This window comes from Chelonia mydas, chromosome 5 (genome assembly GCF_015237465.2).
Source record: "Chelonia mydas isolate rCheMyd1 chromosome 5, rCheMyd1.pri.v2, whole genome shotgun sequence".
NCBI classification, from domain to species: Eukaryota; Metazoa; Chordata; order Testudines; family Cheloniidae; genus Chelonia; species Chelonia mydas.
Window position 1 is genome coordinate 15,769,834 of NC_051245.2, and position 24,572 is coordinate 15,794,405.

At 43.4% G+C, this 24,572-nt stretch overlaps 1 protein-coding gene across 4 annotated transcripts in view; it reads right to left on the minus strand.

Annotated features, from left to right (window-relative positions):
* Positions 1 to 24,572, minus strand: part of MYO5B (myosin VB) — a 357,700-nt gene that overhangs the window by 164,011 nt on the left and 169,117 nt on the right. For all 4 annotated transcript variants that reach the window (XM_043546335.1, XM_043546334.1, XM_027817527.3 and 1 more), the window contains exons 5-7: positions 18,093 to 18,249; positions 4,002 to 4,145; positions 543 to 624 (exon numbers count right to left, since the gene is read on the minus strand). In XM_043546335.1, coding sequence (XP_043402270.1) covers positions 543 to 624; positions 4,002 to 4,145; positions 18,093 to 18,249 — 383 coding nt within the window. The remainder of the gene's footprint in view (positions 1 to 542; positions 625 to 4,001; positions 4,146 to 18,092; positions 18,250 to 24,572) is intronic.

The window sequence follows — 24,572 nt, forward strand, 5'->3', positions numbered from 1 at the left end:
ACTAGAAGTGACGGCTAGTTCGATGGAAGGATTCTTCCAAAAGTGTCACTTTTTAACAAGCAGCTTCTATAAGATTTATTTCACTCAAATTCATCATGAGTGACCTCTAATAATCGTTTGTCATTTGTTCCCACTTTACACTTTGAGTAACAGAGATCACAAAAGTGAACCTGATGACATCAGGTCGAGCACCACATAACATTCCTTACACACCTCCGCAAGGAGCCTCACTTTTAGCCTGCAGCCGCTCAGCTATTGCAACCTTGAGATTTAATCTCATTGATATGCACCACATTGTCGGATGATGGGATGTGGACAAACATGCACTCTATCGACAAGAACAAGCCTTCCAAACTTATTGCCCTTTAAACCTTTTGGGTAAGATGTCTAGTTCTGTAGTTGGCACACAGAATCTAACCAATGGGAATCTGTAGGGCTGCATTTATAGTAATAGTGTATATTCTTGTTGCTATTTCAAAGAACAGGCTGCATGTAGCAAGCACCTCAGAGAGCCTAATGGGTTGCGGGAGTAGCGTACTTACTTAGAGCTAGGTCTTCAAATTCTGGAAGACTGGCAGAGGCACACAGCTGATAGAAGATATGATAGTTTCGTTCATCTTCTGCCTACAGAACAAAAACATGGAGTTACTTTAGAGCCAATGACTTAAGGACAGTCAACAGTCTTCATTTTTCTGCCACTCACAGCAGCGTCTTCCATACCCCAAGGTTCCTCCCAACCATTGCAACTTCACATTACTACATGGTCAGCGTGGCCTCCTAAAGGCAACCCAAGGGTCAGTTTTAAGCAATACAAGCTTCTTTCCTTTCAGGGGCATCTTGCCTTCATCATGGCATTCTCAGGGACAGATTTACTGAGGCATTTAGGTGCCCAAAGATGCAGGTAGGTGCCTAAATCAGGTTCTTTTGTAACTCCTTCTAAGCACCTCTCTGCATTTTTGCGCACCTAAATAACCTTGTAAATGTGGCCCTTAGTCCCTACTAGCTCAACTTACAGAGCAGGCAATCAGGAACCACTACTCTTTCATGTAAAACAACATAAACATATTACCTGTGTGAATGTAAAGCAGTTACATTGAATGTGGTAGTGTATATAATTAACACTGAAAAAACATGAACAATTTTACTTTCACCTTACTATTAAACCAACACTTTTAGATTTAGAGAGAAAGTGTTTGAAAAGATTTAGTCAGCTCTTCTTAACTCACTGGGCAGCCATCTTTACTTTGGATCACACCCACAGTACAGGAGCACTGCTACCCTGCTTACAATTATGCCTCTTTACCACAGCTACTGTCACAGAACCTGCCAATTACTTGAATTTCTAGGTATAGATCTATTGTTATGCAGGGGCGGGGGGGAAGCTGCTGTAAGGATATTGACTAATCTGCAGTTCATGAAGTCAAGTATCAAAGCCTCTCAGAAGAGCTGTGTGTCCAGGGTAGTTACAGCACACATCAAAAGCCTGGAAACTTTAAGGCTGAGCCAAGACTCCACTCTCTTGCAGAAACCTTGATGTTTAAGAATGAAGAGACCTTGAACTTAATGCAGGTTTTGTTAACTACAGGTAAAAATATTAATGCTTGGGGATGCTTCAAGATCACAGGTGATATTTAAATGCAAAACCTTATTATTATTTGTGAATCGTGCTTTGAGCCTGTCATAAATATAAAGGGAAAGGTAACAACCTTTCTGTATACAGTGCTATAAAATCCCTCCTGGCCAGAGGCAAAATCCTTTCACTTGTAAAGGGTTAAGAAGTTAAGGTAACCCCGCTGGCACCTGACCAAAAATGGCCAATGAGGGGACAAGATTCTTTCAAATCTGGATGCGGGGGGGGGGAGGGTTTGGTCTGTCTGTGTGATGCTTTTGCCGGGAACAGATCAGGAATGTAAGCCTTACAACTCCTGTAAAGTTAGTAAGTAATCTAGCTAGAAAATGCGTTAGATTTTCTTTTGTTTAATGGCTTGTAAAATAAGCTGTGCTGAATGGAATGTATATTCCTGTTCTTGTGTCTTTTTGTAACTTAAGGTGTTGCCTACAGGGATTCTCTAGGTTTTGAATCTGATTACCCTGTGAGGTATTTACCATGATTTTACAGAGGTGATTCTTTTACCTTTTCTTTAATTAAAATTCTTCTTTTAAGAACCTGATTGATATTTCATTGTTCTTAAGATCTAAGGGTTTGGGTCTGTGTTCACCTGTACCAATTGGTGAGGATTCTTATCAAGCCCTCCCCAGGAAAGGGGGTATAGGGCTTGGGGGGATATTTTGGGGGAAGCCATCTCCAAGTGGTCTCCTTCCCTGTTCTTTGTTTAAAACGCTTGGTGGTGGCAGTATACTGTTCAAGGATAAGGCAAAGTTTGTACCATGGGGAAGTTTTTAACCTAAACTGGCAAGAATAAGCTTAGGGGGTCTTTCATGCAGGTCCCCACATCTGTGCCCTAGAGTTCAGAGTGGGGAAGGAACCTTGATAGACCCATGAAAACTTGCTTGGCAATTTACAAATGATAGAAGACAGCAAATTCCCTGCCGTAGGCTCCAATTCAACAAAGCACAGAAGCACATGCTTAAGTGCTTTGCTGAACCAGATCCAGTCAACTAGCTAAGATACAGAAAGCATAGACTGAACCTAATGATGCACACACTTATATATAAAACAAATGTGTATCTCACATGATCCTGACTACCGTCACCACAGACATACATGCACACAGTGTATGGCCTGATTTGGAAAAATACTTAAGCACGCGCCCAAATTTAAGCTGATGAGTAGTTCCATTAAAAAGACTGCTCACATATAGGAAGTTAGGGATGTGTGTGTGTGTGTTTGTACACATACACCCACTGTTTTTGAGAGGTCTTACCGAATAAATCATTTATATAGCGGGATTTGAATTTGAAAAGTGAGGTTGCAGGTATGGAAAGAAGGAGTTATTAAAATACTATGAAGTGAATTGTTTGAAGAAAATTGTTCCCCAAACTATTTTTTAAAAATGAACAAAGTCTTACCAATAAGCAACTTTTAATTCAGTACCCACCTTTCATTAAATCTCTGATGAGAAACGGGGAACAAGACTGCTCTTTTTGGTGTGCTAATCATAACATTTGCAGATTAGCAAGGTTCTACTATACACCCAACACAAGTCTTGTGACTTTCCGAGGAGCTTTTTTTTTTTTTTTTTTAACCTTAACTTAGAGTTCTATGGCTTGTACTTTTTAAAATAACTACAAAATTCTAATACATTTATTTCCTAGATTAATATATTTAGGGCCATAATTCTACTTTACCTTTTTTTAGCAACATGTAACAACAGCCTTAATGCATTGTATTTATCCTGTGATCTCTGTTTCTGCGTTCCAATTCAGTTCATTTATTTATTTGATTTTAAAAAATAATACAAAGAATGATAAATGAGCTCTAGGTACCCTAACAGCTATTACATTTACAATCCAAGTACAAAACAATCATGGTATGTTTCACAAGCATATCTACAGTGCAGCTGGGCAACGAGTAAGGCAAGAACACAACCCCGTGCTCTGGGTTTCCCTAAACTTCTGACTGTCAGAATCTGGAACTGGATGACAGAGGATGGATCACTCGATAATTGCCTTGTTTTGTTCATTCCCTCTGAAGCATCTGACACCAGCCACTGCCAGAAAACAGGATACTGGGCTAGGTGGACCAGTGATCTGAGCCAGTATGGCCTTTCTTATGTTCTTAATGTTTCAAAAAGCTTTTTTAAAACAGAACAGTGATAAAAAGCTCTGACAATCAAAACCACCATCATATGTCCTCACCCTCTAACCCAGAACAACTGTCAAAATTTGTTAGACTACTCTCCAAAGCCAGGGTCTGCCAAAAGTTTGACTTATAAAAGGGAAGGTTTTAATGTTTCTATATCTACCTTTATGGAAAAAAATACTAGTTCACTAAAAAAAAAAAAATTAAGGACTCCAAAGGAAAATGTTGCATAACTCACCTGGAATACAACTCTTGATTTTTCCAACAGATATGTCCTCATGTTGGCACCAATGATATGGTACCTTTTATCAAAGCCAATCTGAATGTATTTCCCAAAGCGACTGCTATTGTCGTTCCTGGTTGTTTTAGCATTTCCAATTGCCTGTATGAAACAGAATACAACGTTAAAAACAAGGACCCAATTTGTCCTTGTCATTTGTCCTATGTCACTCACATTCCATGGCCACAACAGTCCTCTGACTTGCCTTTTAAAATCTCCTTAGCCTTCGTGCACCTACATCTAAGGGCATATCTATACTGGAGTGGTTTGTGTAATTTCCAGCATGGGCAGACATCCCACACTAGGTCTAACTGAGCTAGTGCACCAAAAATAGACCTGTAGCTGCTGTGGTGTGAGTGTCAGGACATGCGAGCTGGCCCAAATATAGTTGTATCTGAGACCCTAGGTACATATTTGGGTGGCTAGCCCCGCACACTGCTTTCACCGCCATAGCTACACTTCTATTTTCAGTGTGCTAGCTTGACTTCAGCTAGCATGGGTATGTCTACCTGAGCTGGAAATTACACCTCCAGTTCCAGTGTAGATGTACGCTTAGTCTATTGGTTTTACACGACCACTTCAGTATTCTCAAGTAACTTAGGCTGGGATTTTGAGAGTAGCCTAAGAGAGTTAAGTACCTAACTACCATTGATTTTCATGGATCAAAGAGTCAGCACTAGGAACACAGGAAGAGAGGCTATTTCAAATAAAGCACAAACCTGGTTAGCTAAAGACTCAGAGGATAAAGGAAGCTTTTAGATAAATGGGGTGTCAGGAGAAAGGGGAGCTACCCACCTGCAAGAAGGCTGCCCAGTACATCCCCATCCTTGGTAGGAAGTGAAAAAAAGGTCAAACTACTTTTCATATCAGCCACACTGGGAGATCCTGGGTTATGAACAATTCCCAGGATATACACATAACCAGAACTGTGCTTAACCAGTGTATTACTGTTAAAGGTTATATATAAATGCCCGCCAACAGGGCTTTATGGTTAAAAGTGGCTATGGAATAATTATAGTAATATATTTTCCTGCTTAATTTAAAGAATGAAATGTCTCTCTGGCAATAGCATTTCTAATTTCATTCTGAATGATGCACATTGTTTTTCCTATTTGTTTCATACCCACCATAGAGATCAGCAGCAGAGATCTGCAGGGTAGAAAAGCTAAACTTGCAATTTTCTTCCGTTCATTTCGGGGGGGGGGGGGCTCATAGGTTCCCATCCCACTTCTGGGGCCAGATTACAATCCCAGAGGCATGTCAAAGACCACTACGTATCATGTAAAACTACCCTGCTGTGACTGGCCAATATCTGTAGTTGGGCTGTTGATTAACTGCAGTTAACTTATGCGATTAACTCAAACAAAACTAATCACAGTTTTAATCACACCATTAAACAATAGAATACCAATTGAAATGTATTAAATATTTTTTGATGTTTTTCTACATTTTCAAATATATTGATTTCAATTACAATACAGAATACAAAGCGTACAGTGCTCACTTTATATTATCATTTTTGATTACAAGTATTTGCACTGTAAAAATGACAAACAAAAGATAGTATGAGATGAATTGAAAAATACAAGTACTGTAGTGCAATCTCTATCATGAACGTGCAATTTACAAATGTAGGAATTTTTTTTTACATAACTGCACTCAAAAACAAAACAATGTAAAACTTTAGCACCTACAAGTCCACTCAGTCCTACTTCTTATTCTGCCAATCACTAAGACAAACAAATTTGTTTACATTTGCAGGAGATAATGCTGCCCACTTCTTATTTACAATGTCACCTGAAAGTGAGAATAGGCATTCACATGACACTTTTGTAGTAGGCATTGCAAGATATTTGTGTGCCAGATATGCTAAACATTCGTACGCCCCTTCGTGCTTCAGCCACCATTCCAGAGGACATGCTTCCATGCTGATGACACTCGTTAAAAAATAATGCTTTAAGTAAATTTGTGACTGAACTCCTTGGGGGGAGAATTGTAAGTCTCCTGCTCTGTTTTACCTGCATTCTGCCATATATTTCATGTTTAGCAGTCTCGGATGATGACCCAGCACATGTTCATTTTAATAACACTTTCACAGCAGATGTCACAAAACACAAAAAAGGTACCAATGTGAGATTTCTAAACATAGCTACAGCACTTGACCCAAGATTTCAGAATCTGGAGTGCCTTCCAAAATCTGAGGGGGACGAAGTAGGGAGCATGCTTTCAGAAGTCTTAAAAGAGCAACACTCCAATGAGGAAACTACAGAACCTGAACCACCAAAAAAGAAAATCAACCTTCTGCAGGTGGCATCTGACTTAGATGATGGAAATGAACACATGCATCAGTCTGCTCTGCTTCGGATCGTTACCAAGCAGAACCCATTAGTATGGACACATGTCCCCTAGAATGATGGTTGAAGCATGAAGGGACATATGAATCTTTGGTGCATCTAGCAGGTAAATATCTTGCAGCACCGGCTACAACTGTGCCATGTGAATGCCTGTTCTCACTTTCAGGTGATATTGTAAATAAGAAGCGGACAGCATTATCTCCCATAAAGAAACTTGTTGGAGTGATTGGCTGAACGAGAAGTAGGACTGAGTAGTCTTGTAGGTTCTAAAGTTTTACATTGTTTTGTTTTTGAGTGCAATTATTTTTTGTAGATAATTCTACATTTCTAAATTCAACTTTCATGATAAAGAGACTGCACTACAGTATTTGTATTAGGTGAATTGAAAAATACTATTTCTTTTGTTTTTTTACAATGCAAATATTTGTAACAAAAATAAATATAGTGAGTACTGTACACTCTTTATTCTTTGTTGTAATTGAAGTCAATGTTTGAAAACGTAGAAAACATCCACAAATATTTAAATAAATGGTACTCTATTACTGTTTAACAGTGCGATTAATCACGATTTTTTTAAAATCGCTTGACAGCCATAATTTGCAGTCAGAATCTAGCTCACAGATCAGAGCGAGCATTTATAACATCTGACAGAAGGAAATTCAGACTGCACAAGCACAAGAGTGAACTGTGTTTACAAGTCAGATAAGAAGCCTGAAGCATCTCCTAGAGAAAGATACACTAAAAAAAGCTTTATTTGTCCGTGCATACCAGAAAACTCAAGGAATCAATGTGCTGAACGCATCATGACTTTCAATTCACCTGCACATTTGAACCACTGGGAACAGTATTTGGGACATTCAGCTCCAAAACAGCAGGTGAACCACCATCAGCTATATTAATACTAAGGCTTCTATGCTTATATCCCTCTTTGGTTCAGCCACTGGGGATCAACCGGTTTATATATATTTGAGCAGGTCTGATATTCCATGCAATAGGGTGTATGTGGCATCATCCAGATCTCCACACCAATTAAGAGTTTGTCTTTATGCATAAGGAATCCAACAGTCTGGTGTAAATCTCCGAGTGCACACATTTTGCCAGCATCATGGCTGTCAGATAGATCTTGCAGGAAAGAATTCAAGGGCAGCACTTAATGTTCACATTAGTTTGCTATAACTGCAATACCTTTCCCCCCATACTTCAGTTAATGTTAGCGGTACTATCATATCACACAAAGGTTGCAGGGGGAAAACACAATACTACTTAGTACATCTTTAAAGCACTCTACCATCAATAACCCAGATCAACTCATCGGTCAGATGGACAAATATTATTAACCTTATTTTACAGGAGAGGAAATAGAGGCATTGAGAAAATAAGTGAATTGCTCAAAGCAACACATTGAGTCAGTCAGTATCAATGACAAGGTTGGAACCTGGGATTCCTACTTCTTGCTCCTGTACTCAAACCACAGGTCTCCTCCCCCTCCAGCAAAAATAGAACATTTTTATTAAGTTTGGCCACTCGCTCATGTGCTCAACTTCACTTTGACTTAAAAAGAACGAAGCGGATGAAGAATAAGGCCTCTATCAAATTTAGTGCTTCTTTTCTTGGGAAGCTGTTTGATGAGACTGAAAACTTCTATTGAAGATTGCATCATTTGAGCTAATAGGAAGGGGAGAGCCTAGCATTCTGAAAGTCCTTGTGAAAATCATCAGATGATATGAAATTTATGCAATGATTTCTATCTGCTCATATTTCACATTACAGGAATACCTTAACATTGAATCTTTGTGACTGGAGAAACTGCTGTTTTGATGCCCAAAGAAAGGTGGTACATATGTTCTATAGTCCGAGCTAGCCTGGTGGGCTAGCAGCAGCCCCAGCACCCAACGATACACAGGATCTGTGCTGGATGCTTGCTTCATCACAAAGTCAAGGCAATTAGAGATTCAGAAGACTCACCACACAAGACATGTATTCCATTGGGGGCCAGTACAAAACTGTGCAAGAGTGTGTACACACACACACACACACTCCTCAAACTTCTGCATTATCCCTAGAAACTGGCCATTCTGGTGCGACACCACCTTGCCGGGACATGGATGCTGCAGACCACGAGCTTTTTGCATCAAGACCAGAGGAGCTGGGTTGCTGGGGGTGTTTTTCCAGGATAAACAACTTGGGGCAGCTTCTAAAGGAACTTCACAACAACACCTGACCGTATAGGAAGCATTAGGGCTGCGGGTGCTACTACTGTACCTTAGGGTTCCTGAGTGACCAGAGTGGCTCTGCAGATGCTGCTCTGCTTGGGGAGGAGGTTGGAAAAAGAATTATTCTCCCCTTCTCCCTCCCCCTGCACATCTCCAGCTCCTTGCCCTGGGTGCTCAGCTGAGGATTTGACTCTTCACATCTGATCTATGATAAAGGGTTTATTAATTCCATCCTCTCATCAAAGCCCTTCTAAATTAAAAATCTGCCATTAAAACTCAATCCGCCAGGGATCCCAGCTTCAGACAATGTTGTGTAAGTCTCCATTACAGGCATTTGCATTTGATCAACTAAGCAGGAACAGAGAAATGATTATATGGTCGATACTGATGGCTCTGCAGGAGATAACTCCATCACAGAACACAGTGAAAAAACGAAAAACAAAAATCAACTACAACCAATCTGTCCCTTGAGTATCACATCTTTAATTCAGATAGCTTTAATATGACCCTCTCAGAAGTCTCTAAACCAAGCTGGATGCTCAGAGATACCAGACAGACTTGAACTTAATAAATTTTAGTAAAAAAATAGTAATGTGTATCACGGTAACTCCACAATCAGAGGCCCCTAAAAGGACCAGGCCACCTCTGAGTGAGGCACTGTACAAATACACGGGATGATATGATCCCTGCCCTGAAGAGATTACAATTTAAAACAGATTAAAACAAACAATAGGAGGGGATGATGAGAACTCCTGCACCTCTTGTAGGAAATGAAAACATAACAGTGGCTCACATCTATTACCATATTTTCCACAAGGAGTCTTTCTCCAATCCTGCAGCCATCCAACCTTTCCCTGGATATTACACTTCAGCCTCTCTGACATTACAATTTGTTGGTAAATGCTGGAGAACATAAACCCTGGCAACCATCTAAAGTTGGTGAAGGATCAGTGTACTACTTATAGCTAGGGCTGGTAGTGCCACCTATAACTAAGGGTGCCTGACACTTCACATGGTAAGACCCTGTTTTCAGGTGCCTATAAAACTGTCCGATTTTAATAATTTTGGCTGACATTTTCCAGGCCAGGCAGCTGCCTCAGTCTGGATTATTTTGGAAAAGTTCAACCAAAACGGTCCAGCTATTTCAAAGAACAAAGAGAAAAATATGTTGTTTTGCCCAGGTTAAAAAATTTGGCGATGTTTCCTGTTAAATACTCGTCGACTGGAACAGGGCCTTGAAATTTGGCAGGGGTGTAGTCTTTGCATCAGGAAGGTGCCCTTTACAACCTCCAGGAAAAAATCAGCCCAAATTTAGACATGCTATAAACTTTTGGGGGAAAAAAAAATATCACAGGTCACACAAGAGCAGTGGAGACTTGTTAGAGCTTTCCAGCTAAAGTCCTTGAAGATTCCGGCTGCATTGAGCGTGCTATAAACTGTGGCTGAGCAAACTCTCTCTGAAATTGTGGGTCTGGGCAGCTGCAGGCTGGGCTGGACTCAGAACCAGGCATGTGAACGGAGAGCAGGGAGCTTCTCTCCGGTGCTGCTCTCAACGTTCCCTCTGCTGGGCCCTGGTATTGAGGAGAAGGAAACTGCCTTTTGCAGAAGGCACAAGAGCCAGAACCTGGGACGTAGTGGGGAAGGGGCCGGGGGGCGGGCGGGGGGGGGGGTCGAGAGAAAGTAGACTGGGGCAAGGAGACAGGGGTTGGGTGAACCAGGAGCTGAGAGTGGAGAGACTGGGACTGGCTGAGCAAGGAGATGGGAATGGGAGCCAGGGAGGGAAACTGGGTCTGGCTGAAAAGAGACTGGGAGTAAGAACCAGGGCGGGGTGGAGGGTGGGAGATAAGTAGGGAAAAGACACATTGATGAGAAACTTGAGCATGGGGAGAGAACTGGGACTAGCTGAGCTGGGAGCCAGTGGGGAAGAGGAATGCGAAAAAGAACCAGGAGGAGGAGGGGAATTGGGAGTGGATGGAGAGACGACTGGGAAAGAGGGGGAAGTGACTGGAGATGGCTGGGTACGTCAGCTGGAGAGGATGAGGAACCAGGGATGGGGAAGAGACAGGAGTTGGACAGCGATGTGCTGGAGCGGACAAAGCAGAGGGGGGTGAAGCTTTTGGGGGTGAATGGGTGAAAGAGTATGTGCCCACTAGAGCACATTCTGCTCCAGAGCCTGGAACGCAACCCAAGATTCTTGAGTTTCACCATTCCTCTGCTGTCAACAAGTGTGTGTGAAACCCATTGGCAAAGCATGTATCTTATCCTCCTTTAGTGCTGGTCTACTGAGGATTACAGCTTACTTTTGTTATCTGTTACTCCATCAGTTCAAGTGGCAGAGGTCTGTGTGGGGGCGCTAAAGATCCCGATGCTGCTGCGGAACCCTGTGCATGTCAATAAGATGCCATACAACAGAATGTTTTATTTTTCAGTTTGCTTTTTAAAAAAAAAAAAAAAAAGCTATGAAATTGCACACAAAACTCCCTATGTTCAAAGATTAAGGTTGCAAAGTCAAATCCTCAAAATTTAGGAAATGCCAGAATTAAGGTTGCTGGTGCTATTCAGCCTCACTGTAGGTAGGCATTATGGTAAACTCTTGAATTACATGATCACATGCTATTTTTTCTCCACAGGACCCCTGCCTCATTCAGGGCACAAGATGGATCGTGCTCACATAACTATTAGATATTTTGTTCTCTCTTCATTTTTCAATCTGTTGCCCACACTATGGTGCTCCAAAGACAGAATTATTAGTTTCCTCATTGGCTTTTCTGTGGCACTCATTGCTAACGGCAGGGCTTTTGATTTTGTTTTAACCAATGAACACCCATAAAACATCTGATACAAAAAAAAAAAAATTAAATTGGTGTTTATCCAAGAAACACCAAAAAGCTCCCCGAAATGGCTAATTGTCTGTAAGGGCTTGTGGACCTGGAGCAGCAATGTGGACTATGGGGATGTGATTTCTAAAGCATATTAAACTGGCTGTGCATTAATTGGTCAAAGTAGACCCTGCTGGTGCTCACTAAAGGTACCCTAGTCAGCTGTAACACAGCACTGTTTGAAACAGCACTATGTTAAAGCACACTAGGGAACAATACAAGAGACTATTCATTGCTATAGTACATGGATTTCATTCTTTGGGGTTTATTTTTAGCAATTTTTGCTTTTTGTATAGATGTCCAAAAATCAGATTTCAGGGGGGAGGGGGCTCACTCTTTGCATGTACTGTAATGAATAGTGCATATTATACACAGATACGTACTTTAGTCATTACAGTATATACAAAGAGACAGCCCCTCAAAACCAGATTTTTGGACATCTATATAAAATGCAAAAATTGCTAAAAATAACCCCAAATAAAATTTATAACCCGTCCCCAAAACAGACCACATACATACACATACACACACACACACCCCCCCCTTCACAAACTTCAATGAATTTATTTTCACAAAAACTCTGAGATGAGTGGGTATTATCATCATCCTCATTTTATAGGTGGGGAACTGAGGCACAGAAAGCATTAAAATCAAAAATCCACTATATTTTTGGTGCCCAATTTGAGTTACCAAGGGCCTGATTTTTCAGAGTACTAAGCGTTATATAGCACTTTATATGTTCAAAGCACAGCTCCCATTGACTTCAGCTGCAGGTGTGATGCTTAGCACTTCTGCAAATCAGACCCTCAGGTTTTGCCAGGCAACCAGAAAATGGGCACTGAATGAGACGGGGTCCTGTGGAAAAGATAGTATGTGATCCTGTAAGTAAAGATGGTATCATAATGAATACGCAACATTTGAGGGCTTGACTTTGAAACCTTAATGTTCTTTTAAATAGTGTGAGAGTGAGAGTGAGATTACTTATACAACCCATAAATATTCTTAGCCCTTTACACTAGATTCTCTGCCCCCAGAGTGCTCAAGTATTTACAATCTAAATCAAGACGAGAACATGGAATAGAGAAAACGAAAAAGGAGAAGAACAAGAGTACAATAAAATTATGGGGTCACTCAGGAAGGACGTTCATGTGTTTTGAACGTAATGAAGTATTCTACAGTGGTTTTATATTTAAGTGTGTGAGATGCTATCATTTACACAAACCTCAAAGTGGATGTTGAGAAGGAATTTCAAAGAGGTGAGAAAGAAGACATGGCAGATGGGCTCAGGAAGGGAGTTCGAGGCACAGGAGCAGCATGAACCAAGACATGGAGGACAACAACATATGTGGACACATGAATCAGATTGAGCTGTAGACCTGTTATATCAAGTAACATCACACCAGAGCATACACACACTATCTCTGTATATTTGGTGTGCTAGTATATCTTGTTAAATCAAATTTTAAAAATCCCCATGATTGTACGCCGTGTTGTTGTAGCTGTGTTGACCCAAGGGTGTTAGAGAGACAAGGTGGGTGAAGTAATATCTTATCTCACCAACAGAAGTCGGTCCAATAAAAGATATTACCTCACCCACCTTGTCTCTCTGAAAATTCTCATTGGCAATCCCTGTAAAAATGTGGTTGGTAACGTACCCAAGTGGTGGTTAGATATTACTGTGATGGGCACCCGAAACATAGATGAGATTCAATATCCAAGACATGAAACTCTATATAATGGAGCTTACAAGAAAAAATCCTGAAATTATAGCAGCACTCTTAGAGCCAGCGACCGCTCTTGAGGTTTAATTTTGTTTTATTTAATGAGTGCCCTGCTGTGGTATCTAAGTGCCATGAACACTAGTACCTGAACTATAAGACCCAGAAGCTGTAAATACGAATGCATGTGCTTTACTCACATAAACAGTCTCGTTGACTGGTTTAACTTTGTTCAGATAAGCAGTCTCATTCAAGTCAAAAGGACTATTTATTCTGCTCATCTTCTGGAGAATCTGAGATTCTGTATCTACCAGTCACACACTGCCTTTCCCTACATCATTAACTTGCTTTTGTGAAATTTAAAAAAAGAATTGAACCTGACACGTCACAGAACGAGGGAAATCAAACCCCTGAGGTAACTGAAATTAGAGATTTAGAGTAAAAATTTCAAAAGTGCTTAAGTCCCACTTTCAAACGAGACGTAGGCACTTTAAAAGTCAATAGGACTTGGGCTCCTAAGTCACTTCTGAAAATGGGACATAGGGGCTTTTGAAAATTTTACCCTTAACCGTTATATCTGTAGCACACAAGCACCACCTCTTTTTCTCTTCTCTTAAATTGGTAGAGGGATGACAAAGGGAATCTATTTTATTTCACTTGCTGTCAATTGTCTACAGGACGTTCGTGCTTATGGTTTAGGGTCAGACCTCAATATGTGGGTCACGTCAAAGAAGTCAGGCCAGAGTTCTGCTGGCGGGCTTTCAGCTGCAGCTCGGAATTGAGAAAGTACATTCCTTTTCAATGGAACAAGAGACCACTGGCTGGTAGAACAGCAGAATCCTAACACATTTTGTCATATACACCACAATTAATTCTCTTAGCCACACAAATTGAAATTAGAGTTGGCAGAGAGTAGAGATTTATTTTCAGCACATGTGGAAGAAGGAGCCTTCAGAGAAGAATATTGAAAAATGGATGCCGATAATCAAGACAGCGCTCTCAGCACTTGAGAAAAAAAGAACCCTTATTGAAGAAGGCACATTGGACTGCACCAGGGAAACACTAGGACTGGAACAGCCCCAGGATTGGAAGAAGGGAAAGGTGGCTTAGAGCCATTTATCTCCACAATTTCCCAGCGACTCCATCATCAAATGTATCTTGACCACCTCTGATGATCTCCTTCAGTGTCTATATTTTACCAATGGGAGATAGATAGGGTTCTGGTAATAGTGAGCAAAGCTGTCTGTTCTCTGTAGAATGGCGAGGAGGTGCAGTATTCTAGTCACCTACAGTTTTAGGAAGATCCAAGTTACAATCCTGCATTAGCAAGGAGATGGACTAGAGGACCTAACAAGTCGTCCCCCTTTCTAAGGCCTATGACAGCTGCAGCCGAACTGCACAGTAAAACAGAACTAAAGACAATTTGCCATGACTGAAAACTGCTTGAGTTGCACAGGATTAGCTGGAATGAATTATTTGTCTTGCCTTAATGCGTGGAGGTTGCTAAACACTCAGAACAGTGCTGAGAGTAAAAGGAAAGGAAGCCATGACACGCTGAAAATAGATGGGTGAGACATAAGGTGCCATTGCCTAAGAAAGGGGAACGAGCAAGGGTTGACAAGTTCAAACCAGGGGTATTTACAGGACAAAGAGCTTCTTTGGAATAATATTAATTAATATATTACATTATATTATAACATTATTATATAACATTAATATATATTTCTTCAGCCACTTTGGAAAGGATAAAATAAAGCTGCAGTCTAGATGCATCCAACAACTGTATGTAAAAATCCCTTCAGCCAGTATGGCAATGGTTAGGACAGGGACCAGCTCAATATTCCCACAAGTAAATCATCTGCCTCTCATAATCCACTTGGCAATGCCTCAGTGTGCCAGGGTCAGAGTTCAGCCCTGATTTCAGGTTATAATCAACAAAGTCCCGAATATCCCAGGCTCAAGTTATAAAAGGGTACGTCTACACAGCAAAAAAAGACCCGCAGCAGTGGGTTTGTCTACACAGCAATTTAAGCCCAGTTCAAGCCAAACTCCCCTCATGTCCACACTTCAAATGTGCTAACCTAGGGCTCAGACCCAGGGGCCCAGGACCCCGCAGGGCTGGAGAGTCCGAGCTCTGTTGGTTTCCTGTACGCACAGGCCCCAGCAGCCCTCTGGATGTATCCCAGAGTTCCTGGCGACAGAGGAGCAGCACTGAAGGCAGCCAGCGCAGCAGCCAGAAGCGCCATTACTGTCTGGCCGAACGCAATCGCCCTTCCTGCTCCTCCTATGCTGGTAGCTCTGGCTCCAGCTCCTCCTCACTGTTGTGCGACACATGTCCAGAGCAGGGAGCAAAGCTGACAGGCAGAAGGCAGCTCCCGGACATCAGGATGTTGGGATCATTCCTCCCCCGGGCATGCTAAATTGGGAGCCCTGCCACTCCCTCGCCCTGCAGAACAGCCACTTGGTCCTGCTCCACTCTCTGGCCCTTGTTCCTAAACCCCACAGCCCTCCCTGGGGCTGTGTGTGCCGGGGTGACTGGGCTGCGTGCACGTTCAGGACAGCAAGTGGGAACCAGCCCCCGAACTTCCCCACAGCCTCCCAGGATGCAGGAGCACACTGCACACAAGCCCTGGGGATGCACTTCGCTGTTCTGCAGCCAACAGCAGCGAGGCTGGGGCGTGTGTGTGTTTTTCCTCTGAAACCTACATTTTATGTCAAACTTCAAGATAAACAGACAAAAATAAATAAAACAACAAAAACCATCTCCGTGGAACATCTCGTTTTAAAAATTAAGAATTGCAAAGTTTCATTTCAATTGTTTGACAGCCCTGGACACTGACATCCTAATTACCCTCAGAACAGGTACACATGGGCATTTCCTGCCAATGTGATTCAGCTGGGAGCTGGAGAGCCCAATTCTCAGACTACAGCCTTCTCACACTGCACTTATTCTACTGACAGCCACCAAAGGAGTTCATTATGCAGTTTATGTACTCAGGTGCTTCTTAAGGGTCAGAACATTTTTAACCTAGGGTTAAAATGCAATGTAGATGCTCAAGCCCAGCGGTCCCCGACACAGGACAGCTGACTCGAGTCCCATTAACCCTAGGCTTACATTGCTGTGTAGACATGCCAGGGAGCCTCAAAGCCCAGGTCAATTGATTCCAGCTCATACTGCAGGGCTAAAAATAGCACTGTAGTCATTCAGGCTCTGGCTGGAGCTTAGATGACAAACCCAATGACGGGGGGGGGGGGGTCCTCTCAGAACCCAGGCTCTAGCCTGAGCCCAAACATCTACACCGCTATTTTTAGCCCCACAGCGCAAGCTCAAAGTCGGTTGATCCAGGCTCCGAGAGTTGCTGCTGCAGGTTGGGTTTTTTTGGCTGCATAGCCATACCCTAACACAGCAACTAGACACCCGCGGTTGGCCTGTGCCAGCCGACCTGGGCTCACAGGGCTCGGGCTGAGGGGCTTTTTTATTGCTTTGTAGACTTCTGGGTTCAGGCTGGAGCTTGGGCTCTAGGATCCTGTGTGGTGGGTGTCTAGTTGCTGTGTAGACATACCCGAAGAGACGTTTCTCCCTGCCTGTTCCACCACACCACCTGCATTTGTCAGAACTCTTAAATGATGTGCCCTCAGTATGAAGCTGGAAGGAGCTAGACAGCAAGGTGTGCTATGGAACAGTTATCAGAAATACGTTTAATGGCAAACCTGACCACTGATAGGGTTATTGTGAATTACCAATATTTGTTAAGCATCACCAACATCCTTGTCAGTGTATCGTTAGATGCACTGTTTGTCCAGGCTTTTCACTCAGTTTTAAATTCACTGGTTAGGCATCCCCCTCTCAAAATCATTTAAAGTTATGCTGTTGCTGGGGGTTGCAGAATATTTACTTTTAACATCAATCAACAAGACTAAGTTCTTTGGGACAGGGACTATATTTTTAACCACATCAATTCAAGCCATAAAAATGCCACAGCGATGGACGTCCTATAAATGCCTTCATTAGTAAGGCGAGGGGAAAAAAAATTAGTTCAGGGCAAAGAGATCTCCACGTGCCTCGTTAGCAGGTACTGTCGCCAATAAGTGCGAATAAGAGCATATGAAAAAAGTGGGTCTATGTTGATTCAATCTATAGATTCAACAGACAAACCTCTCTCCATATATGGAATTAATGAAAACGTTAGGGATGCTACAAGAAGACAAGCGAGGAGAAGGAAGGTGAAGTCTGATAGACTATTAATGACGTAGAAAAGGCCACACAAACATCATGTCTGCAGTGGCACCTGAACTCTGCCACCTGTAACCTTCTTTATACCGAGCTGTTATTAGCACAGTTCCAGCAACACTGAGATTGTTTGAACGGTCTCCATGGAGCGTTCAATCCTTGACCTCACTCCTGAGACAGCCAACAAGTGGGCCAGTTGTGGTGGGCTTCCCCCCACCCCCCTCTCCATGATAAAGAACTAGAAAGAGACCCAGCAGTTGGTCACATACACTGGGTCACCAAACAGAGACATTTTAACAGCTTATAGTCACTACCGTCCTACAACAGATTTTAAACCGGTGACCTACACATAAAAAGTTGCCTGAACTAGTCAATCCCAATTATTATTTTTTTTAATTGACTATATTTAATAATTATATAAAATCTAGTTAGAATAGCTATATTTTCCTATTCCTGGATCTCACTTCTGAGACTGAGACAAGTCCTGTACATAGACAGGATTACAGAAAGCCCCATCTACAAAATAGAGGGAGGATCTCAACCCTGAAGAATCCCACCCTAAGTTGGTGCTATTTGCTAATGCTAGAAACAAATGCACACAGATTGCTCAAAGTAGAATAAAAATCTATGTAACTTCTGTTGGGCCAGCTTTACCTCCATGATTGGACTGGATGCAAGGACCTTCTCTTCAATGTTGGTCTCATTGGCAGAGCCACCAACAGATGCGAAGAAGCGCATGGCATATTTGGCGGAGACTGTCTTTCCGGCACCGGACTCTCCGCTTACGATAATGGACTGGTTCTTCTCATCCCTGTGTGTCAGAGGAGAAAGGCTTTTAATACACTCAGCTGCTTGTAAAGCTCTGGGTTGTCTCTCCCACCTCCAATGGCTCTTGCTTTGTGTTTTTGCATCCTCGTATGCATCTCAGTTTGTTTTAAGTTTCCCTTAGGTGCATAGATTCTAGGATGAATGAAGTATTCATGCTATTGAAAAAAAAATTACCAACACAGTGTCAGAACGATACATTTCCCAACTGGAAACTTTAAAAACAGAATTATTTTAATCTTATCACCCACTGCTACAATTACAAAGCACCACTGCCTCCTACTGCAGGGAACCAGCATCCTGGCATTCACCCCCCAGCGCTACGATAATCCTGCTGTTTAAGATTCCTCCTATCATCACTCAACAGGATTTTGCTGGATATCAGCCACTGACTATTGTGCTCTTGGTCTCTCCCACCCTTCATTCCTTTTAAAAACAGAAACTGATGTTTCATCTCAGCATTCCAACCAACAGAGAACTGGACCCACAGCAAGTACGTTAATATGCCCTTTAATAGTGGAACTCACTGCTGTAGGACACTACTGAGATACAACTTAGTACCTTAAAAAAAAGGGATTAAACATTATGTCGTAGACTCCCGTTGATTCAAAACCCTACTATCCGAGCCTCTGCATTATCTGAATCAGCCCCCTTGTCCCTCAGCATGAGATATGTGCTGCAGAGGGACAAGGAAAGGGTTTGGATAAGAGAGCAGAGATCCCTGGCCGGAACTGCGAAGAGGAAGAGGAGGAGGAGAAGCCTTCAGAGGCAGGGGAGGCCACCCTGCTTCTGAATGGCTCCTGCACTGTGACACTGTCACTGTGGGGAGGGAGCGCATCTGTGACAGCATCGCTGTGGAGGGCTGACACAGGGCTGGCGAAACTTGATCCCTGCAGGAACGGCAGAAGCATCCTGGCTGGGGCTCTCTGCTCTGCCCTGTCAGGACCACAGCCTCCCTACCCTCCGTCCCTCGCACCAGCAGGGATTGAGCGTCACCGGCTCTAGAGCAGCAGAAGGAAATTTTACCACCATTATAAAAGGTGCATAAATAACAGAAAATATAAATGGAAGAGACCTGTTAGAAGATCTAGTCCACTCCATTGCCAGTGCAAGATATAGTGCCCGGGAAAAGGTCATACTCTGATATCAAACTGGTAACAGTCACTACTATTTAAACCAAATGGCAGAGAGAAGACGTCACATGACACTGCAAGCCCAGCGTCTGAAGGATTCCTTCATTTCAAGGAGAGGGTCTGATCCTGCCACCCTTACGATGATCTCAAAAATTAACACGACTGTTCATGGAATGAAGTGCTACTCATAGGGTTGCCAGGCGTCTAATTTTTTACTGTAATGCCCAGTTGAAAAGGGACCCTGGCAGCTCCAGTCAGCACTGCTGCCCACGCCATTAAAAGTCTGGTTGGTGGTACAGTGGGGCTACGGCAGGCTCCCTGCCTGCCCTGATTCTGTTCAGCTTCCGGAAGTGGCCAGCATGTCCCTGTGGCCCATAGGCGCAGGGGCGATCAGGGAGGCTCCACTTGCTGCCCTCACCCACAGGCGCCGGCTCCACAGCTCCCATTGGCCAGGAACCATGGCCAATGAGAACTGCAGGGGTGGCATGGCAGTGCACACTGTGCAGAGCCGCCTGGCTGCCCATGTGCCTAGGAGCCGGACATGCCAGCCATTTCTGGAAGCTGTGCAGGGACAGGGCAGGCAGGGAGCCTGCCTTAGCCCCGCTGTACTACCAGGTGGGAGTCGACGGAGTTGGGAGCCGAAGAAGGTAAGAGTCACCCCACTGGAGCCCAAAACTCCACCCGCACCTGCCCCAGGTTGGAACCTCTTTCTGGATCACACACCCCACCCCTCCTCCTGCACTCCAATCCCCTGCCCCAGCCCTGAGCCCCCTCCCACACCCAAACTCCTTCTCAGAGCCCACACCCCACGCAACCCCTCCCGCAACTCAACCCCCTGCCCCAGCCCTGGGCCCCCTCCTCTACCCAAACCCATCATCCCTGGCCCCACCCCACAACCCACACCCCCAGCTGGAGCCCGCACCCCCTCCCACACTCCACCACCTGCCCCAGCCTTGAGCCCGCTCCTGCACTCCAAACCCCTCAGCTCCAACCTGGAGTCCCTGCCTACACCCCAAACCCCTAATCCCTGGCCCCACCCCAGAGCCCACACCCCCAGCCAGCACTCCCGCACCCTCCTGCAGCCCTGCCCCAGCTCAGAGCCGCTCCTGCACCAGCCCAGTGAAAGTGAGTGAGGGTGGGGGACTGTGAGCAACAGAGGGAGAGGGGATGGACTGTGGGTGGGTGGGGCCTTGGAGAAGGGACGAGGCAGGGGGTGGGGAGGGTGTTTGGATTAGTGACATTAAAAAGTTGGCAACCGTAGCTACTCAGCTTACATAAGAGTGATAGAATCAGGTGAAATCCTGGCCACACTGGGAGTTTTGCCATTGGATGTCAACAACGGGGCCAGGATTTCAGCATCACAAGCCTAGAAACATCCACGCTATTTCGGGAAGCCATGGGCACATTACATGCCAAAGGTTTTGTAGAACATTAAATTTACTACACAGTACACAGCAAATACCCTCACCTGACTTTCAGGCTAAATTTCTATTCAATGCAAAATACAAAAACCAACCAAACAACCCACCCTACCTTAATGCAACTTAGGTAACTTAGTCAAGCATTCAGCCATCAGGCAATGCCTAAGTAATATTTGCATACATGGCTTTAACTACATCCCCTTTGTGTGCATGCATTTCCCTTTGGGAGAAGATTCTTACTCCAAATTTACACCAGTGTAACTGGGATCAGAATCTGGGACACAATCCTTTCATCCACGATTACATAACATTACAGCAATATGACTGGTTTCAGAGTAGCAGCTGCGTTAATCTGTATCCGCAAAAAGAAAAGGAGTACTTGTGGCACCTTAGAGACTAACTAATAAATCTGTTAGTCTCTAAGGTGCCACAAGCATTATTACTACACATTAGTAGGTCTCACCACTTTCCTGGTAAAAGGGCATATTCTTTACTTTTTCTGAATTCAGAGAAGCCGGATGGAATTTGATAAAAAATATCTTTGAACAGAGACCAAGCATAGAAAATTTCAGCACAAAAAGCAACTTTCAGAAAGAGTGAGCCCCGGAAAGCAAAGAGGCTGTAATGGAAACTATTTTGCAACTAACTCTAGCGGCTACTACCAGACATCACTATACTTTCGAGAGAGGAATCCCAAAATACTCTTTATCCAGCTACCTGGGCAGCTTGATCAGATTGCATAAAGAACATTAGCCAGTGTGGATTCCAGGTGACAGCTCCATGGTCTCCATTTATGGGACAGTTAATTAAGCAGGGTGAAGTACAGTGCTTGGAAACATAGGAGTGATCTCACCCAAGCAGCAAACAGTTCAGAGAGAATCTGTCCCAATGTGTTCCCAAGGACGGAACAGGTCACATATCTAGATTATGAATTGCTAGTGCATAGCTGTCTGCTCTCCAGACTTCTTGCTGAGTTAACACCAAGCCCTTCCTGTAAATATGAAGGGCTCACAAGGACAGGGTGAGGCACTATTAGACAACATACTGACCTCTCACTTCTGTACTCCCTAGTATGATGCACTGTGAAATAAGCTATAGGAAGCACTGGCTTGAGAGGAGGCCACAAAGTAACAGCAGTACCACATTAAACACCTAATAAAAGGAACTGGTAACTATTGCTAGCTCCAGGCACAGAGAAGAGGTACCCAATAAATATGACAAGCAGCACTGTTCAGTTGAAGGCCATAATAGTTGTATCCCCGGAGCAGATTGAGGAAGTGATTCAAGGCCGCTAAAAAGGGAAGCACTGCAGTTAAACTGGTGAAAAGATCCGTGAGGGTTGTTTTGCTAATCTTGCTAAAGAACTATTTGCGGGGTTTCCTGTGGAAAGTAATTTTCCACATACAGCATGAAAACAATAGGACCACCACCTATATGTGGAAAGAAAGAAGTGTATTCACATACGCAAAAGGGAAAGACAGAAAGCAAAAGGCTCTGGAATTTGCCCCAAAGTGCAGATGAACAGATTATCCCTTGCTGGGTGAGGGAGAAGAAATGAAAGAAAGAGGTCACATACATAATACATCAATCTGCACTGCTTCTCCTGGATTTTTTTCCTTCCTAATGGAAAAGTGTCTCCCTCTGCCAATAAATTCACAAGTAAAGACAGACAAGAATGACGCATAGACTAAGGCCAGAAGGGGACAATCATGATCTAGTCTGACATCAGCACATTGCAGGCCACTGAACCTCACCCTTCTACTCCTGTAATAGACCCCTAACCTCTGGCTGAGTTACTGAAGTGCTCAAATCACAATTTAAAAAGACTTCAAGTTGCAGAGAATCCACCATTAACTCTAGTTTAAACCTGCAAGAGACCCATGGCTCCATGCTGCAGAGGAAGGTGAAAAAACCCTAGGTCTCTGCCAATCTGACCCAGGGGAAAATTCCTTCCCAACCCCAAATATGGTGATCAGTTAGACCTCGAGCACGTGGGCAAGATGCACCAGCCATCTGGGAAAGAATTCTCTGTAGTAACTCAGAGCCTTCCCCATCTAGTGTCCCATCGCTGACCGTTGGAAATATTTACTACTAGCAGTCGCAGATCAATCCTGATACTGGGTCAGGAAAATCAGGCCACATCAGCTCAGTGGAGCATATACAGATGATGTAAAAATCATGTTCAAGCAGCCTGATCAAGGATAAACGATAATTTAAGGTAAGAGGATGAATGCAGCTGACAATCCCCACGCCATTCTAAATATCTTGTTGCACCCATAATGACTGTCACGTAAGACATGGCGCACCTTTTCTTCCACTGCATATTTTACTGTACTCGTTTTGCAGACAATCTCTAATATGATCCTAGGCCATATATTTTATGATGCTAAGTGCTTAGCTATTAATGGGTGTACCTTCTGTTCTGGGCACAGCCCCCATCAAGGACAGGAGACAGTCGAGTACTTCACAACCAGAAGCAGGTGGGAGGGAGAACCCAACAGCTTTCCTTTCCCTACAAGAAAAGCTCCTGCTAATATGGACTTAAGTTCATCAGGATTATAGCAATAGTTGGGGCACCTATTGGACTGTGGAAAAATAAAAGAATCATTGATCAATAAAGTGTGCTATCTAAATTCTTTACCTGCTCTTTGGCAGCATCTGGACCATGCTGTTTAGCTCACAGACTGCTTCCCCGCTGCCATGCAGCTTGTGTAGTTATCTGTACCAATGCAAAGTGGAGGTGGAATGCCACCATTCAGATCTGGCTGCATTCTCCACTTGCTTTGTACAGGTGTCAATGACTTCACAAGGCAGCAGAGAATCATGTTCGATCTCTTTTAACCCTTCTCTTCTCCTTGTTCTTGCTCCTGATCCAGCACTGGCCTCTTCTGTCCTGCCACTGATGGGGCAAGAGCCTTCTCCTCTTGCCACGTGCCAACATCTCTGTATTTCTCTGCCTCAGGGACTCTTCAGCCCCTCTCAGATCACAGCTGAAAGCATCTTCTCACCTATTCCTCTTAATCTTTCCTCATTTTTACAATGCTTCTATTGTATTATAAGGCATTTGGGGGTACAGTTTGCAGGAAAGATGGTGCACAAAAGTTGTATTATCTCCCACAAAGTTTTGATTTTCTGATACAGTTACAGTTCCCCGTCCCCCCTCAAATTAAAAACGTGCCTTATACAGAGTGAAGCTTTGACAAAAAGTCTAAAGCCATAGAAAAGGAAATTACCACCAGCACAGTCTTTGAGAGCCAATTAAGCACGACTTGTAAAATCCAAGTTATAAGGCTACGACCACCAGCAAGACATATCAGAATCTCAGGGCAGGGACACTTTCTGTATTTGTATCCTGTGCAATCCTGAGCACATCCTTGCCACTTAAATATTTTTCAGTGGGCCGCATCTGTCAAGGCATTACCACCACTCCTCTCCTTTCCCTGCAATATTCCAGGCTGAACTGAGCATTTTTCTACTGTAGACAGTTGGCCCACTGCTGCCGCCTTCTTCTGAGAATTTTGTAATCGCAAAATAGCAGGTTAACGACCGTATACTTAAAAAGACAAAGAAATAAACAACTAAATGGGTGTGTGTATATATGTATTTTACAGCAGTTAAAATATTTTGACGATAAAAAGTTCTCACACGCACACATATATTACTACTCTGACACTTTAAATCAGATGTTAGAGATGGAAGGCACCACGTTACCAACAAAGATTTTTTGCTTTGGTATTTTTTCTAATGTTTTGTCT